This window comes from Callorhinus ursinus, unplaced genomic scaffold, assembly GCF_003265705.2.
Source record: "Callorhinus ursinus isolate GAN/ISIS: 27379988/994484 unplaced genomic scaffold, GSC_fseal_2.0 scaffold1, whole genome shotgun sequence".
Taxonomy (NCBI): Eukaryota; Metazoa; Chordata; class Mammalia; order Carnivora; family Otariidae; genus Callorhinus; species Callorhinus ursinus.
In genome coordinates this window covers 95,522,593-95,541,666 of record NW_027397063.1, presented here as the reverse complement: position 1 = coordinate 95,541,666, position 19,074 = coordinate 95,522,593, and the positions used below count along the sequence as shown (strand labels likewise).

Sequence of the window (19,074 nt, the reverse complement as noted above, 5' to 3'; positions counted from 1 at the left end):
TGCCTGTGGATTAGCACATCCCCGCCGAGAGCCGTTTGAAGTAGATACTATCATTGCCCCATTTTAAGGATGAAGAAGTGGAGTCAACCACCCCAAGTCACAGAGCTAGTAAGTAATAAAGCCTGGCTTCAGACGGCTGCTCGGCCCTTCTATGGCACAGAAGCTGTAAGACAGAGCCAGCAACCTCTGAGAGAGGGTGGAAAGAAAGCTGTTGAATGCGTGCATGGGGCGGGGGGGGGGGGGGGGGGAGACTGACGGTGCTTATAACCATGGTACCTGCAGACAGGACCACCCAAACCTTCTGGAAGGAGCCGGCCAGGCATGTGTATCAGTTTCCTAGGGCAGCTGTAACCAAGTACCACAAAACGGGTGCCTTAACAGAAATTGATACTCTCACAGGTGTGAAGGCTAGAAGTCCAAAATCAAGGTGTTATCAGGGCTGTGCCCCCTTGCGACTCTGGGTAGAATCCCTCCTTGCCTCTCCCCGCCTTCTGGTGATGGCTGGCAGTCCTGGACGTTTCCATGGCTTGCAGCTGCAGCATTTCAACCTCTGCTCCGTCTTTAGGCGGCATTTTTCTCTCATGTGGTCTTCCTCTAAGGACATCAGTCATTGGATTTAGGGCCCAAGCTAACCCAGTATGGCCTCATCTTAACCTGATTACATCTGCAGAGACTATTTCTGGGCAAGGTCAGGATCACAGGTGCACGGGTTAGGACTTCAGTGTATCTTCTTTGATGGTTGATGGCACAACAACCCCCAACAGCATGAAAGTGAAGACGATCTGAGATTTTGTAAGGAGCCTCGGATGTGTTATTTCAGGCGAGGCATAAAGGGGAGCATGAGCCAGTGCAGGTGAGGAAATCTCCAGGGAGGACCGGGACTGAGAAAAGCCGAGAGAAAGGGAGAGGCGCCTGGCACAAGGAAGGAGGTGAGCAGCCAGGTTGGGAGGTCCTCGAGTTAGTGGAAGGATATACTTGGAGTGAAGGTTAAGATGGTGGATTGGGGCAACAGAATCTCCTGGAGGGCCTCCTGAAACACAGTGTGGTGGGCCTTCCCTCCAGAGTTTGGGGTCAGCAAACTGAGGGCCGGCCCTGGGAATCTGCATTTTAAGGAGTTCCAAGTGGCTCTTCTGCTGCTGGTCTGGGGACCACCATTTGAGACCTTCTCCCGAGGTGCTGGGTGGAACGGCTGAAGTTCTGAGGGAGGGGTAGAAATGACAAGTAGCTCCAGTGACCATCACTAGCATACAGCTGACTGAGAGTCTGAGGACACGACAATCCTGAGGGCCCAAGGCTTTCGTGAGGACTGACTGAAATGGAGGAACGTAATTCAAAGTTTGGTTGACAGTGTCTTTGGCAGTTAGGTCATGGGGCCTCAGGAGGTTAAGGTGGCAGGTCTAGCCCCTGCTTCAGGGAGTGCAGTCAATAAACTCCATGGCAACCCAGCACGGGCTCTTGGGCAAGCAGGAACATTTGAAGGTGGCACTCTGGACTTTAACAGTTCAAATACATACAATGTTGAAGAAAATTCACTCCTAGCTTCCTATTACATGGAGAGCTACTTGGCCACGTAAAGACATTTATATATGCATCAAGAAGTTAAAACTGGGGCGCCTGGGTGGCTCAGTCAGTTGAGCATCCGACTCTTGGTTTCGGCTCAGGTCGTGATCTCAGGGTCCTGGGATGGGGAGCCCCACATCAGGCTCTACGCTCAGTGGGGAGTCAGTGTGAGGATTCTCTCGCTTGCTCACTCTGTCCCTCTGCCCCTCCCCCCACTCATGCATGTGCTTTCTAAAATAAATGAATAAATGAAATCTTTCAAAAATTAAAACTAAATTTAAAAAAGAAGTTAAAACTGCCCATTCTAATAGCACCTCTACAAAGTCATGGCTTATTTTCAGTAAACAGCTGTTTACTGTAAAATGTAAAGGTTTCTTTTCATGTCAACGGGTCAAAGATTCTTCCTCCAGCACATGTCTGGACTATATTTACAGTAGATACAATACAGTGTTTGTTTAAAGTCAAGTCACTGAAATATCGGTGTGAATATTGGAAATAAACCTGAGGACCTTCATGAGGGAGAGACAATAGGTATTTATTTCATTTTTAGAAACCTAATACCCCCTTTACACTCACTCAAAAACTGGGAGCCGACGAAAGGGCAGGAACAGCGTCCCCAAGAAGCCCTGCTGTCGGCTGCCACAGGGGGCCATGAAAATGCTGTGACTCTGCCAAAAGCTAATCTACAGAAAGAAAACCCTGTGCTCTGGGGAAACGCTGTCCTTGCTTTTCTGCTCTTTGTGGATGGTTGCTCAGCACAGTCCCTTCATGTTGCCTTAGGGCTAGTGGTGACAACATTAAACTTCATGCTGTCAGGCTGAGGGGGACGGGTGGTGGGGACAACTCCCGTTGTCATTGAGTTCCCAAGTGATTCTAATCTCCCTTCCCACACACACTGGGCCCCGCTGGCCTGACAGACTCAGCTTCTAAATGTCCCCTCCAGCCTTCACATTTGGTAAAAAAACATAAATGTCATGCCATTTCAGTGAAAGCAAACTTCTTCATTTTGTAAGGTTAGCTTTATGAGTCAGGCTCGGTGGCAGAGAAGTAAAAGAATCATTGGTGGATAAAAATTGCTGTGCTGTTCTTATGTTCTGGACAGAGAGCTTCAGTGTATTACATTATACCGGGGAATCATCTTCCTGCGTTTCCCTTCTCTTCGGCAATGACAGATAAAGCAAAGACTCTATGGAACGAAAGTCCGTGACCTTCGGATCAGGCCCCATCCCGTGGGGCCCAAGGAGACCTTTGCACATGGACACTCTGCTTTATTAGGTTAAGTAGCAGTGGACAGAGACACAAGAGTGCTGTTTAGCCAACTCTAGTTCCAAGTTCTCGGCCCCTTGGAAAGAAGCTAAAGTGGACATGGCCCGAGGCAGTGTTACCCTTGGCTTCCCCGCTAGCTCAGGGTGGGGCTAAGTAGAAAAGGCTGGTCATTAAGAGGGATATGAGGTGCTGGGTCTGCCGCATTCCTCTAGAAGGGCTGGGCCCGGCCCAGCTTGTGTTCCAGATGCCCCATGGTCCCAGCACCCTTCCAGCTACCTTTACTAAGTTCATTGAACAAATAGCATTTGTTTCTTACAGAGCCTGATGTCAGACGAATGGAGGAACAAAGAGGTCTGAGCCCTTCCACGGTAGAGCAACTGACCTAGTCCTGTTGAGGAGCAAGCATAAAGCAGCCCCCAGTCAAGTACCGAGACGGTGTGAAGGGGGCAGACGTGTTTGGCGGTGAGGAGATTACCAAGGCTGCAGAGGTCAGCCAGACAAGAGGTGTGGGCAAGAGCCGCTATTTCTTGGGCACAGTCACGTGTCCAGCAGTGTGGGGAGTACTTGCATGAGCCCATAGCTACCCCACAAACTGGGTGAGGTAGGCCGATTAATAGTCTTCAAAGATGCCCACGTCCTAATTCCTGGAGGCTGTAAGTATGTTGCCTAACAAGGCAAAGGGAATGTTCTCAGTGTGAAGATGGAGGATCCTCAAGTTAAGGATCTGGAGACTGGCAGACAGCCTGATGATCCAGGTGGGCTTAATGAACGTATTTACAAAAGTCCTTTTGAGCAGACAGTAGTGTTGCATTCAGGAGACTCTGTGCTGCTGACTTTAAAGATGGAAGATGGAAACAGGAGCCAAGAAACTGGAAAAGGCAAGGAAACAGATTCTCTCCTAGAGTGTCTGGAAGAAAGGCAGCCCTTCCAACACCCTGATCTAGACTCATTTGGACCACTGACCTCCAGAACTGTAAGAGAATAATCTGTGGGGTCTTTTAACCTATAAAGTCTGTGGTCATTTGTTACAGCAGTGAAACTAATTACAGATGTTAGTGATTCTTAACATTGTACTCTGCAGGTCCTTTGGGGACCATTGTGGGTTTACATCCATCTTGCTCACAGTTACGGTACAAGACCCCCTTTGATAACTCGACTTTACTGGGTAGAGACGTGCTGAACAAGCATAAGAAGTAACCTAGAGTGGACACTTGCTATGGTTACTATCCCCAACGTCTCCTGCGGACCAGCCCTGTAAAAACCTCTCCAGCTGAGGCACTACCGCAAAGGCAAATAAGTAGCAAGTTTGCACATGCAAGGAAAATCTCTAGGGTGACTCATTGTCCATACAAGGAGGACTAAGGTCAGGTTGGATTTGGGAGATAGCGTGTGTATTTAACATTTCCATGCCTCATTAATCAGTCATTGTAGGGTTGAGTATTCATATTCTATCTCTAGCAGAACCACCTAGGCTGTTCGAGTTAGAGTGTGCAACTAAGCCAGACTCCTGGTGGTTAGATTCATGACCCACCGCCACCAGTGAGCTTTATATGGGGCCACTGCTCATAATCTGTGATCACACGCATCCCTGGCTAGAACACCACATGTGGCAAGACAAGTGGAAAAGTGTTGTGGGCTGGGGAAAAAAAAATGGTTGTGGTTCAAAACAATTTATTACAAGGAGGTCAGAAGCATTCCTACTTACGAGCTCATCCGGGGGCAGCTGGTTTGGGTGACTGGGGCTAGGTGCCAAGGAGGCCAAGGCCTAAGTTTATCGTCAGGGCCAGGTGGCCTGTTCCCATCCTGTGCTCGACCCAGACCCTGCAGTCAGAGCGTGCAGACCAGACGGGTGCTGTGGTGGGAGGCGGGGCAGAGACCTTGGGTGCACCTGTGCCTTTACAGCACGAGCAATGCCTGGGAAGGAAGGAGAGTGTATCTGTTTTGCACTCTCAGGATTGTTAGGTTCCATCCCCAGGGCAGTGTGAGGGCACATGGAGAAACACCGTGTTCATCTTGCAAATCCCACGCCCGTTCTGTGATGCCTGTAAAAGCAGCTAGGAGGCTTCCCTGAGTGAAAGTAAAGATTGGAAAGTGATTGAGGAAGAAGGTTTTTCTTAGTAGAGTAAGTGCTCTCTTAAATGCTTGTGGCTCAGCAGACAGGCTCCGTTCCGCTGTCAGACATGTGGGCGAGTGCCCTCAGTAGCCCAGCCTGTCTGCCCTGACAGTGGCCTGATGCTTGCCAGAAGTCCACTGTTTTGCTCCCAAACTCGCTCCTGCCAGGGGTACCTATTGCCTAATTGCAAACTAACCGTCACATAAACTGTGAAGAGTGGAAGCACCAAAAATAAAAAGTATCATGGTATCATGTCCACAAAATCCAAGTTAAGTTTGTAGAAGAAATTGATTAAGTCTCTAAAACTCTCGCTGTTGAATTGGGTGTGGATGAGTCAAGACTGAGCAAGAAAGAAAAGGGTAAAAGCAGAGGACTGTGCTGTATTCTTTGCAAGTGCTCCCAACACTGTAAGTAAACCAAAATGGAAATCACAGATGATCCATAACGGCTGACTTTTCTTGCCAGAAAACTGCAAGGGGTGACAATGAAATGGCCTTGGCCCTATACCCAAAAACAGGTGATATATTTACATTTATTGATTTTAACTTAAATCGAAGCATTTTGAGGTACGGATATATAACCTCCCTCCCCCAAACACAGGAGCCAAGAAGTGCAGCGGGCACTCACCTCAAGTGACCAATCCCCAAGCAACGGCTGATTCCTGAGTGGGTTGCCTTTCTCATGAAGTACGTGCACGCAAAGATATCTAAATGTCAGGGGAGGGGCTGGCCTCTCATCATCTGCTAGGGGCAGTGGTCTCGGGGCTTGCTAAGACTCGTCTCAGTGTAAGGGGCAGCCTCTTAAGGGAAGAAGGAATTGAGAGTGGGGCTGATCCAGGATACTCTGGGTACCAACACCACCCAACATCTCCCACCACCCTGCACTGCGGGTCATGAGGCTGTGCCACGTGCTATGTGGAGGGGGAAAGCCAGGAAAAAAGATGGCACCAGGTAGGAGAGTGAGGGAACACAAGCTGTGGCCTGCGATCTCCCCCTATGATATAGTACACAAAACGAAACAGACCGCTCACGTGGCTCTTTCAGCAGCTAGCCCGGATTTCTTCCCAAAACTTGGCTACATTTACTACCACAGCTATTACTGGATTTCACCACAAGAGGGCAAAAGTGTTTCTAAAATGAGAGATTCTTGCACAACTAGGAAATCAAATCAATCAGGGCTGGAAGAGGTCTTAAAACACTTGGTTCATTGGTTTTCAAAATCTTTTTAGCTGAAACCCACAGCAAGAACTGCATTTTTCATAGTGAACTGGTTCATAAATATATATTTGAAACACATTTTAGGTACTATTTACTCTTACTTTTGAAACACTTATAGTTCGTACTCCAACCAATTTTGTTAAAAATTAACCAACAAACCACAAGACATCTGCAACCTACTAACTTGATTTCCTACCGCACTAGTGGGCCATTACTTTGAAAACCCCTGACTTGGCTCCAGCCTCTCATCTTACAAAGAGGTGCATGGGCCCTTAGGGTGAAGAGGGCTCCCTATGAGCTACACTTTTCACACCCACCCACCCACTTGCTCACCCTAGGGGCAGTCCTGGATGAGTGACAGACATTGTGTAGCAACTGAGCACCCACCCTGGAAATGCACCAATTTGATAAAGAATGCAGGCCCATTTTGGGGGCTGTACCATTTTTCACTTCTTGTCAATACTATGTTCTTGTAAGTACAGCAGAAATTCCTTAAGCCACTACACTGAAAGCTCCACGCGGGTGATGTCTGCGCTCCTCATTCAGGTAGCCAAGAAACTGCTTCAAAACTGAATGACTATCAAAGAGGCTTTCCCGATGATCCCATCCCAATCTGAATTAGGGCCATAATATCTAGCCCAGTGCCAGGCACATAGTAAGTGCTCAAGAAATAACTCATGGATAAATGGATCACCCCTCAGACAGTATAATGGTAGCTCACATTTTTTATATTTTACAACTGGTATTTATATCCTCTTATAGAACTCTTAACATGGTTGGCAGAACATGGATTATTTCCACTCCAAATGAGGAAATAATCAGAAAAGACATGATCTTTCTTCTCTAGGTTGTGTGGCTCACTGGAGGCAAAGCAGGGGCTAGAATCTGGGTTCCCTACAACACCACACCAAGCAGCCCATGGCAGCTCCCCAGTAGGAGACAGCACCCCACTCTCAAGCCCCCCCCCCCCCCCCGCTAGGCTTCTCCCAGCCCCAAGGATCCTGGCAGGCCACGGCCACAAATTAAGATACACCTTGCCCTAGGCTGCCTTGATCACCCTTGAAGGTGGGCCCCCATTTAGTGGTGATGTTTGAAGGTGGTAGAGGAATGGAGAAAAAATTTCACTGAATTCCTGGGAAAAACTGAAACCACTTTAGTCTCTAGAGACTCTTGGTCCTGAAAGTCACTGAGCTCTTTTTCCTGGCTCCTTGATTTAAAAACATTTATAACTATTTTCAGAAGAAATGTGAAGGTAAAGCAAATGACAACAGGTTATCCTTTCTTAGGGTCAATACCCTGCATTCCCCTACTTATTAACTACCACCCTCCCCCCCCCCCCCCTTCCCCCAGCCCCTAGGACCCTGGCAGGCTTGGTTTTTTGCCCCACCCCATTTTTTTTTTTTTTTTTTTTTTTTTGGTCAAAAGAATTCCTTTAAAATTCAGGAATATTATACTATTACAGATGAAAAACACTGAGCTCTTGGTCTTGGAAGGAAGAAAAGAATTCCTGGAACTTGAAAACTGAGTTTTCTGTAGGGAATGCTCCTCTATGATAACCGGGGAGCAAATCTTCATGGAGACTCTCTTTGGGCTCTGGGAGGTGGCTACTCTCCTACTTTGACAGAAAGTTCTCAAGCTGTTTCTGCACTTCTCTACTGAACTGGTAAAACTGAACTTTTCTCCCTGAGGCAGCAAGGATTGTTTAAAAAGGTGAGAAGAGTAGGTTGCCTTTTTCTAGGAAAAATTTGATTTCATCAGTCAATAAATTTAGCCACCTTAGCTACAGGATTAAGTCTTTGAGGAACAAAGTCTGTGTTTCCAAAAGGCCTTCCCCACCCCTGTATCTGACACCAAAACTAGAACAGTCTTAAACAAAAATCCTACTGCCCCTCTTTAAAACTCTACACTCAATTCCAGATTTTGTGAGGCTGAGTCTGCAGGCTTTGTGGAATATTCGGGGGTTACTGGGAAAGAGTGTCGCTACTTTGGGGACAGACTGAGTGGAGTTCTGTAACTTTGCAATCTTCTGTTTGATGAAGCAAGCAATGTAGCTCCGCAGACACAAAGAAGTAAGGTTCCAACAGCCAGTGCCTGGAAATCAGCAACCAAATCAGGAGCTGCCAAATTCTCATTCATTCCATTCACATGGAAAACAGCCCTGGTCCACTCCCATTAAAGCAGACGCCAGTATTAGGAAGGTTCCTGCCCCCTCGGCCAACGCACCAATTCCAACCACTTCATCCAGAAGCCCTTGCAGGGTCGCCTGCGGTTGAGACAGTCCGTCTATGGTCCGCAGGGGAACGGGCGCAGATTTTAAGAAATCCCGCCCACGACTCCTGCCGGAGCCATGGTTGGTCGCGCAGTAACCACCCCTTTGGCAAGCACCTCTGGATACTGCCAGACAAGATCAAGCCTCGCCTTTGGAGCCTGTTCCTCAGTTTCCCCATGCACCTCTCTCCCAGGAATGGGAGCTGCTCTGTGAAAAATCTACCGCCTCGTAACCGCCGAAAGAGCCAGCCAGCTTCCTGTGTACTCTGCGCAACCATGGGCCGCTGCACTGCCTGACCACTTCGGAGGCGCCGAGGCACTAGCCGGATCTCCCCCAACGTCTTACTCCTCACAGACCCCGTCTCGGATCGGCCGCGGGGCGGACGGGCGCGCGTGCACACAGGTGTCGCTGCGCACGCGGCGCGCGGCCGTGTCACTCGGGCACTCACCCTGGCGCGGCCCTCCAGCACGGCGGCCAGCACTCGCAGGGCGCTCGGCGAGCCCGCACGGAAGTTGAAGAAGTGCAGCGCCGCGCGCGCCGCCTGCTGCAGGAGTCCGCGCTGGAGCTCGGCGTCCTGGAGCCCAGGGGTGTCCTCGGGTCCCCCGGCCCCCGCGGGTGCCGCCGCCACCCCTTGGAGGGCCAGCAACAGCAGCGGCGCAAGCAGCAGGACGGCGAGGCGCGGGCCCCGGGGCCCAGAGGCGGGCGGCGGTTGCCGGCTGGGCGGCATGGACGCGGGCGGGCGGGCAGGCAGGCGCGGCATTCGACGGTCCGGGCTCCCGGCGGAGTGCGCCGGCGCTCGAGGAAATAAGGCCGCGGAGGGCCACTCCCCTCCGCCCCCGGGGCGGCCCGCTGCCGGGAGCCCAGGTCCCCGCTCGGCCGCGCCCTCTCAGCGCTTCCTCCAGCCCCGGGTCCCCTCCGCCCCGCCCCACTCCGCCTGGGCCCCAGCTGCCCCGGCTCGAGGCCCGGACGCGGCGGCGCCTCCGTGGCGCGGGGCCGGGGGTGTCTGGCCCAGGCCGCGCTGGCAGAGGGACGAGGGGAGCAGTGGAGACTCCTCCCCCCGAGGGAGCGTAGCTTGCCCGCAGCCACCCTGCGCCGCGCCCCCAGCCCAGTCGGGGACCCGGCTGGAATCCCTTAGAGACTTGAACCTGGGCCAGGGCTCAGAGTCCCATCCAGAGATGATGGAATCAGTGGGGTGGATGGAATATTTTGTAAAGGCCTGAGTACTCTATTGATAACTTAGTTTTCTCAGTTCCCGTCACCCCTGGTCTCTCCAGTGCAAGCACCCCCATGGGCCTTGGAAAGCACAGATGATATCAATTATTAGAAAACCGGTAAAAACAACTATTTATACATGAGTGAGACCACACGCTGTAACACAACTCCCTTTCTACATGCTGATGTTTGCACAGACCGTCTGGAGGGACAATCAGAAACCGGGAACAGTGGTTGCCTCTGAAGAGGGAGCTGGGGGTGGGAGGAGCTTACTCTAACTGCAAGCCTTTGATTCTTTGCTATCATCTCTTGCTGGTAGTAACAGCAGCTGGCCGCGTGGACTCGGAGCCAGACTGCAGGGTTTGAAGAGCAGCTTCCCCAGTGTGTTACTGGACTGCTCTGCACTTTTGTGGTGCCTCCTAATGGTTTGCATGTGCTAATATCTATACATATGTAAAGCACACAGTAATAGCTATGTGAGTGATTGCTTTTATTAACCTAAAAAATTAGATATAATCTTGAAAATAATGCAGTCAGCTGTGGATTTCTTTTCACAAATGATGAGAGGGGATGTCAGGGACTAAAACCTGCTGGGCCATTAAATAAAATCTTAGCTATTTACTTTTAGCCTTCTTAACCCAACCTTTTATCAGAGCTATTAGCAAGTCAGAAAATGTGAATCTATACCCCTTTTCTATTCTCCTTGGCAGGTGAAAGCAAAGGTAGGTGGGATTGGGAGACTATAGATATCAACCCTCGACTACTGAAACCTGATTAACAAAAGCTCAGCGGTGACTGAGATGATCCTTTTTCTCTGAGACTTGGACCCAGGAACATCTGTGGAGAAAGTGCCGCTCACCTGGTTCCTTGGGTCTGCATCTCGCATGCTCTAAGGTGACTTGAGCTTTTGTTTCAGTTAAGCCCTGGAGACCTGCATATTTTCCATGCTGTGTCTCCAGGCCTGTAACATCTGTCCTAAAACCCCTGGAGGAAGGCACTTTGCTGGTCATGGAAAGAACAGAAACCCTGCTTGACAGAGTGAGCTGTTTTCCTAGAACATTTGGCTTCCTCATCTCTTCCTTGAAGGTGCCTAGGACTCATGGAGGAATTCATTGTCCTCAACATTGGGCCCATAAGCTACCTGATGCTCACACTGTCTGCAGCAAGTCCCCAGAGATGGGAACAAGACCCAGGGCTTGGAGCATGACACCCACACCCCACCAGACTCTCAATAGCAAGGCAAACAGCAAGGGGGTACCTGCAGTGCCAACGGCTCTAGAATGCAGGTCTGGGCTGTGATGGGCTGTGATAGTTTTCTGAATTTGTGAGGTTAAGAAGGGAGCCTTTCTAGCTGGAACCAGTGAGAATGAATCCTTTGAGATGCAGAACTGGAGACAAGTTCTTTCTAAAAGAGATGTGATAGAAAATAGAGTAGTTAACATTTATTCCTGTCACCGAGGAAAGATTTCACATGACTAGTTAGAGACTGACATGGGTGTGTTTGAAAAGCCTCACAATCCAAGTGGATAAGGTAACCAGCACTATCCAGTAGAATTTTCTAATGAAAATGTTTCTATATTTGCATTGTCTGTATGGCAGCCACTAGTTACATGGGCTACTGACTGTTTGGAATGTGGTTAGTGCAACTGAAGAGCTGAATTTTTAATTGATTTAAATATACATAGCCACTTGTGGTTGATGATTGCCATATTAGACAGCACAGTTATAGACAACTGACTTTTCACTACAGCAATGATTTGGGGAAAGAGGGAAAATAATATTTTGGGGAGCCGTGTTTCAGATAGGGTGCTACATGCTTTCTGTAACAGAATCATCTCATTCAATCTTCACAGTCTAGAGGAGTAAACTGGAGGCCAGAGAGAGGTTACATGACTTGCCCAAGGTTGCATTACTAGCAAGGGTCAGGAAAGGGGTCCACACTCAGGTGTGGCCCACCTTTTCTCCAAGCACTGTTTGGTATATTTCACAACCAGAGACTCGAGATGGAGGGGTTTAGATTACAACAACAAACCTAAAGAAGGGCGAGAAAATACAACTTTGCAGTCAGAAGACTTGGGATTATTTTATTTCAAGAGAAGAATACTGAAGGAGCCACTCAATCTTCAGTGCTAAATTAAAAGTTTTTTTTTTAGAGGAGAGCAGTGGGCTGTCTCTATTACCACTAACGAAAACTTCATTTTATTCTGGTTATTCTCAGGGTCATGGAGGGATTAATATAGCCTTGGTTCTGAGGTGTGGGCATCTCTCTTTATATCTCATGAGCCTGGTTGGACTTCAGGCCCCCAGAAGGAACTCAACAGCCTGAGCCTTAGGATGCTGTATGAGTGGCATTTGGGCTAACCAGAAACTGGTGGCTTCTAAAGAAGATAAGAAGCATCAGGATTCCAATATCCAAATTATTTGGTGATCACAACACTGGTTGTTAGCCAATGTACATAGTGAGTGAGGACAACCTATTTGCTTGATACTCTTGATTCAGAGTCATTGCTACATTTGAGCAGATGAACAGAACCATTACCCAATTCTCTCTTCCACTTACCTGTGGGCATGAAACAATTCTTTTAAAATCCACCATGTGTTCACAGTTAAAACTGAAAGTAACTTAGATGGTGTGACTTTGACAAAAATTTCTTCTCTTGCAAAGATCTGACAAGCCCGTTTTGACACATAATTGCCAACAGATGGTTTTAAAAATGTAATGAACACGGTCAGTACCCAATGTATTGGATTTTGCAATTTTCCAAAGTAAGCCCTCATTTTTGGCATGTCATGCTAGTTAGGAATGCAACATCTTTATAGATCAATTATACATTTTCTGATGATTCTGGCATGGCATTTTGTTTTTCCATCAATTACTTAAGACAGGGTATTTGCCGTTCCAAGAATGAATTAACATTCTACTTGATTTATAAACTGTGATGTAAAGTAAATTACAAGTTGGGACTATTCTAATTTTCCAAGCAAAGGATATTCAAGTAAAGCTTGAAATTGTAAAGTTTATTCTTTCTTATTTGAGAAGATGCTGTATTTGTTCAGAGTGAAATAAAAAATTTTAAAGTTTCCCCCCCCGGCAGTAACACTTATAATTTTATGTTCTTCAAAGAAAAATCCCTAGTAATTGTTAATATTTGTATACCATGAACTTCCTGGAGTGACTGATTTACAAAACTATTTATGACACTAGTGTTCACCAATCAAACTTTATAGAGTATGTTATCAGGGCAAACTAAAATCAGTTCCTCATACCGCAGAAGAATGCATCTGCCCACATACGGCAGCCTAGGTAATAAGACAATGTGTTATAAAACCCACGTTGTATTTTTTTCCTTCTCACCATTCTTTCCACAGACATGACAAGGCATGCATCTAGTAGTGAGAACAAAATACTGATAAGTAAATCACCTGACCGATAAATAGATGACACAATCACATAGACAATTTATATACATACAGAGTCAGTTGAGTTCCTTGTAATGATGCAGTGGGTGGATTTTCAGGTTGGGCAATTATTCAAGAAAAGCTGCATTTGTGGTGGGTTTAGAAGTGTCAGCAAGTTGTGAGAACATTAAGGTAGGGGACTGTTCCAGGCAGGAGGGGTGGCCTGAATGAAAGAACTGTAGGGAGGGCCAAGCACAGGACAGCAGTGAGACTGGCTGGCGTGGTGCCAGAGGCTACCAGGTAAAGGAAAAAAGGTGGGAGACTTTGAAGCCCAGAAACAGGCATTTTGTTCTTAGAGGTGCCCCAGAAGTTCCCACACACCAAGGATGAAAAGAATGTGCAATGCACAAGGTGAGTAAGATTGTATGAACATTATTTTTTGGAAATAAATGCTAGTGTAAAAATGATTTTCTCTTCACTGGTAAAAACAGACATATGATCAGACTTTAGGATAAGGAGGTACTAGTGTAGGCTGATATGAAATTCTATCTTTTGATTCTTAAAGAACTAACAAGTACAGAAGAGTGCAAAGGGCTCTGGTCTGAGAGGCGAGAGGAAAGAGTTCTAGCTCAGCTCAGCCGTCCTAACTGGCTTCAGTCTCCTCTGTGTAAGGGGCTGGGTTTCGGTTGAATTGGATGATAATCAGAAAGAAGAGCCAGTTTGGAGCACTGTGGTTATATTCTCCTTTAGCTGCGCCTACCCAAGGCAGAGAGGCTTGCTGGATCGTCCTTTCTTTGGACTAGTCTCAGTGCTACTGTCCCACCTTCTCCAAGAAGCCCTGTTCTCTCTCACCAGCATGCAGCTACCATAGATTTATTACCGGATATTTTATCTTATTTTCAGTACTCTTTTATTTAATTTACATTTTATTTGTGTATTTCTCAGCCATTTTTGGATTTTAAAAAAATCCAAACCAAAAAAAGATTCACAGTTTAATTTTTATGCCCATTATCTGAATTAAATGAGACAATCGGATGTTTGGGATTCGGTAAATGAGATGACGCACGTGTTAGATTGATGTAGCAGTCAGGATAGGCAAGGATATGCTGCAGTAGTGAACGAGGCTTAAATCTTGGGACTTAAAACAGCAAAGGTTTATATTGTTGCTCTCACAAGTCCGCTAAGGTTTGGCTGGAGGCTATGCCTATATCCCTCCTTCCAGGGAGCGGGCTGAGGGAACAGCCTCTTCGGGAGCAGGGTTCCCTGCTGTGGCTGAGGGGGAAAAAGGAGCAAGGGGGAGTTGTGCTCAGGCTGTTAAAGTTCCCGTCACATTTCACTGGCCAAAGCATGTCACGTGGCCATGCCTAACTTCTTCAGGGGGTGGAGAGGTACAATAACATTATGTTCCCCAGGAGGTGGCGAGCTGGAGATATCTGGAACAGTAACAAGTGTCTACCACAACAGTAATTATCAGGCAAGGCCCTACTTAGTCATAAGTCTTTTTGTATGTCATTTTCGTCTGCTAGGGCTGCCATCACAAGCTACTACAGACTGGGTGGATTAAACAGCAGAAGTTCATTGTCTCACAGTTCTGGAGGCTAGAAGTCTGAGATTAAGGTATTGGCAGGGTTGGTTTCATCTAAGCCCTCTCTCCTTGGTTTGCAGATGGCCACTCTCTCTGTGTCTCCTCGTGGTCTTCTCTCTCTGGGTGTCTGTGTCCTAATCACCTCTTTTTATAGGGACACCTGTCGTATTGGCTTAGGGCCTACCCTAATGACTTCATTTTACCTCATTACCTCCTAAAGGTCCTATCTCCAAATATAGTCAGAAGTACTAGGGGTTAGGACTTCAACATGGATTTTGGGGGACACGATTCAGCCCATAATAGATATGATCTTAAAATTGGGGCCTGTCTCACTAAGTAAGGCTATAACAATGACAGGAATATGCAAAACTTTTCAGTACATTTCTATCCCTTTACCTGGTGCCAAAACTCTAATGAGAGCAATTTTTGTAAATAAATCACTTCTTACTACAACTTTCAAGACAGATATAAAGAGATGCTGTGATTAGAATAATATAAAAACATTAAGAAATACAAATTTAATTACAGGTCTGTGGAGGGTTTCCCTCATTCATCTCTACCCTAAAACTCTGTGAATTGATTAGATAGTTCAGAGTCCTGATTTAACTTTTTACTGATTTTAATGAGTCTCTTACAAAATGTGTTAGAAAACCATAGACTGATTGTTCTTATTGAATATGTCCCTGCTGTCGGACAATGACTTAGGCTAGTGGGTCTCAAACCTGTGTATGTCTCAGAATCCCAGTAGGCCTGGGATGGGCCTGAGCCTTTGCATTTCTGACCAGTTCCCAGGGGACTCGGATGCTCCTGGTACCAGCCCCGGGATCAGACGTCAGACACCAGTGGTTCAGGAAGTTGCAGTTGGCATAATGGAGAACCGCCTTTGTATACATCTTGTCTCTGGGTGCCTGCATGGGGGATGCCAAAAGGCAACCTTGTTAATGTAGGTACACCCGCTGGCACCTTCCAGGCATGGGCAGACAGTGAGCAAGAGAGTCAGAATTGTAAATCATCTGACCAGGACTAGCTCTTTTGCATTTTCTTTTGTATTTCCTAATCGGAACACAAGCCATGTAATATTACCCACTCTGCACAAGGCTGCTTCCTCTTGGCCCACTCTTCAATCATTTTGTTTTTGTTTTTAGAACAGAAGGTCCTGGTAGAACATTCTTTTTAATAGCTATGCCAATGCCACCAAAGTCTTGAGGGAAAAAAAAAGACTTACCCAATCCTTTTTCCATGTCCAACTGTCTGACTGCTACTTTTCTTAAAGGAAAATCTCCAGGGTCACAGTGTTAACTGTGACCACCCTTGCTTTGGGAGGCACAGAGCTCCTTGCCAGAACACAGCACTACAGCCCGCGCTCACTCTCTTCTTGGTACCCTTGTGCCCTCCTGTTTGGGGCTGCACACGCAGGCTGTGCCACTAGGGCTGGTGGGGATTTTTCAGTTTCCCAAGGAGAAGTGAGGTGGGAAGGTGATGAATGTATAGCCCAAAGGAGCTAGCTGGCCGGGGAGGGGGGTTACACTGCTCTCTGCCTACCTAATATCCATTCTCCTTTCCTTCCTTACTAACTGAACCCCAGTGTTGTTCAGAGTGGCCGTGTGTCCACCAAATACTGCGCCGGTGGCCTTGCAGCTGGGGTAGCTGTGGGACCTGATGCTGGCCAATGACAACCAAGGAGTTTCCACACATGGCTTCTGGGAATGGCTTTGGCTTATCAGAGAAAGACAATTACCATGTGATCTCACTCATATGTGGAATTTAAGAAACAAAACAGAAGATCATAGGGGAAGAGAGGAAAAAATAAAACAAGACGAAACCAGAGAGGGAGACAAACCATAAGAGATTCTTCATCACAGGAAACAAACTGAGGGTTGCTGGAGGGAGGGGGGAGGGGGCTGGGGGGGCTGGGTGATGGACATGGGGTGGGCATGTGATGTGATGAGCACTGGGTGTTGTATGCAGCTGATGAATCACTGACCTCTACCTCTGAAACCAATAAAATGTTGTATAGTAATTAATTGAATTTAAATTTTTTAAAAAAGTAAAATTTAAACAAGGCGGGGTTTGGCTCAGCCAGGGTGTTCTTAGGGACCTTTGCCCTTCAGCCCTTTCTTTTTCCTTTCTGGAATGCAGATGGTAGGCCTGGAGGCACAGCAGCCGCTCTGCCAGAGCAGAAGCTATGCACGGAGGAAGCCGGAGCAGGAACGAGAAGGAGGTGCCTCTTGAATGGGGTCCCTGAGCAGCTGCAGGACTCCAGACTCTCTTATGTGAGAAAACAAACCTCTGACTAGACAGAGCCTCTCTCTGTCAGGTTTTTGATATTTGTGAGGGCTCTGCCTGCCTCAGGAAGCATGAGGTCTGGGAAAGAAGAGAAGCCGTTGGGGGGGGGGGTACAAGAGAGTGCTCCCTGGCACTGATGATGGTGATGGTGATGGTGACAAGTGTTAACCTCCTTCTCCTGAGGACTTACTGTAGGTTGGGAACAATGCCATGCTCTAGACAGGTCATTCTGAAGATGATGAATCCTGAGGCTCAGAGGGTTTTAGTAACGAGCCCAAATCACACAGTCAGCAAGTGGTGGAGCTGGGATTCTGCCCTGGGCCTGTCTGACCTCCCCACGCCTCATCACGACTCTTGACCCCTCCAACTCTGGTCCCAAGGCCTCTGCCTTCAGTGTCTGGAGTTGGGTCTCGAGGTTCATGACCCTGGCTCACACAGCTTGTATCTCTCTGTTAGGGACTGATGTTTCTGTCTCTCCCCCAACCCCCAATTATACGTTGAAGCCTTAATCCCCAATGTGATGATATTTGGAGATGGAGCTTTTGGGAGGTAATCAGGTTTAGATGAGGTTATGAGGGTGACACTATTCTCCATGATGGAATGGTATCTTTATAAGCGGAAGACGGACCAGAGCATGCTCCTTCTCTCCACCATGTGAGGACACAGTGAGAAGGTGATCATTTGCAAGCCAGGCAGAGAGTCTGCACAGGTTTTAAACCTGAAAGTTCTGTGTCTGGAAACTCCCCTCAGCCCCAGGCAAATCAAGATGGTTGGTCACCTACCCTGTACCTCTTTACTCCTTTTCAGCCTAAACAATGCATTTCCTAGAATGTTTGTGGTAGAATGAGGTGTCTACTTCTACCTGATCCCCCTCTCTGGAAGACACTCCAGTTTGTCAATGCCATTCTTAAAATGCAGCACCTGTAAACCAAAGGAGATAATCAACGTTGAGTTTAGTGGACCCGTCAATGTGTTCAATTTTTCACCAACTGTACCCACCATTGACAGAGAACTGCACGTGTGATCAGTGAAAACCACAGGGCTTTCTTCTGTCAAATCAGGTTCCCCACTCCCACCCGGGATTTGGCAATAGGCTTCTGGACCTAATGGCAGTTTACTTTTTGATTTATTCTAGTTTAACTTTTTGGCCTGGGCCCAGTCAGTGCTCCTGTTTAGGTGATGGGAACTGTGAGCCTGTGGCCCATCCCTACTGGTCTCACCCCTCCGTGTGGCTTCTGAACATTTGGTAAAAGCATCTTCTATGCCCTCATCCGAATTGTTGATTCAAATGTTTAAGAACCTTGAGGATCTGTCCGTCAATAATTTATAGTTTTCCTGTCCAGCCACCTGGGAATAGATAGAACTGTGTTTGGGCTCTCAGGGGTAACCCTAGAGGCTTTTGAGCACATGTTCATGAAAAATTGGGATCCTTTAGGGGTTGAAGCCTTTTCCAGAAAGCACAGGGTGTCATTGGGTAACTCCACTCTGAATGAGCACAGATAGTTGAGGCGTGGACCCTGTAATTAGTGGGCGGTCTACTCCCAGCAAAGGCCTAATCTTCAGTTGACTCCCTTTGCCACTCGGAGGTCTCTGAGTCACTCCTCTCACCTTCGACTATTTATCAAACTTCAAGATTTTATTCCGTCATAAAGAAACTGCTGGGATATACCTTCAAGTGTAACTTTTTAGAGTTCGTGTTTTAACTTTTTTATTCCTCTACATGTTCCTGTAATGTCAATTAAACCTGAGTTAATGCCTACAGAGAAATGCCCAGATCTTAAGTGTGCACGTCCACGAGTTTTGACAAATGTAGAGATCCATGTAGCCAGCATCCTGATCGGAATACAGATCATGTTCATCACCCTAGAAAGGTTCCCTTCCTTATCCCTCACATGTTCTATGGCTCTAACACTCTAACAGGTCTTAGACCCTATGCAAATATAATGGGGGGGAGAGAATAAATATCCTATAAAAATAAAATGAAACAGATATACATGATTTACAAATACCTATAGTTTAAAATTCCCTATCCTCCTCCATGAGACAGGTAACCAAGTGTTAAGTGTGCTGTTTTCTCACATTTCCCATCGCATAATTTTCTTTAAATAGTTCAGTATGTCATACCAATTAAAGCATTTATTCTGTGTTGTAACTTGTAGTATTTTTC

At 47.2% G+C, this 19,074-nt stretch overlaps 1 protein-coding gene across 1 annotated transcript in view; it reads right to left on the bottom strand.

Annotated features, from left to right (window-relative positions):
• The window catches only part of RARRES1 (retinoic acid receptor responder 1), a 47,897-nt gene extending 38,641 nt beyond the window's left edge, over positions 1-9,256 (bottom strand). The window contains exon 1 of the mRNA XM_025879770.2: positions 8,874-9,256. Coding sequence (XP_025735555.2) covers positions 8,874-9,185 — 312 coding nt within the window. The 5' untranslated portion in view covers positions 9,186-9,256. The remainder of the gene's footprint in view (positions 1-8,873) is intronic.
• Between the last annotated feature and the right edge of the window lie 9,818 nt (positions 9,257-19,074).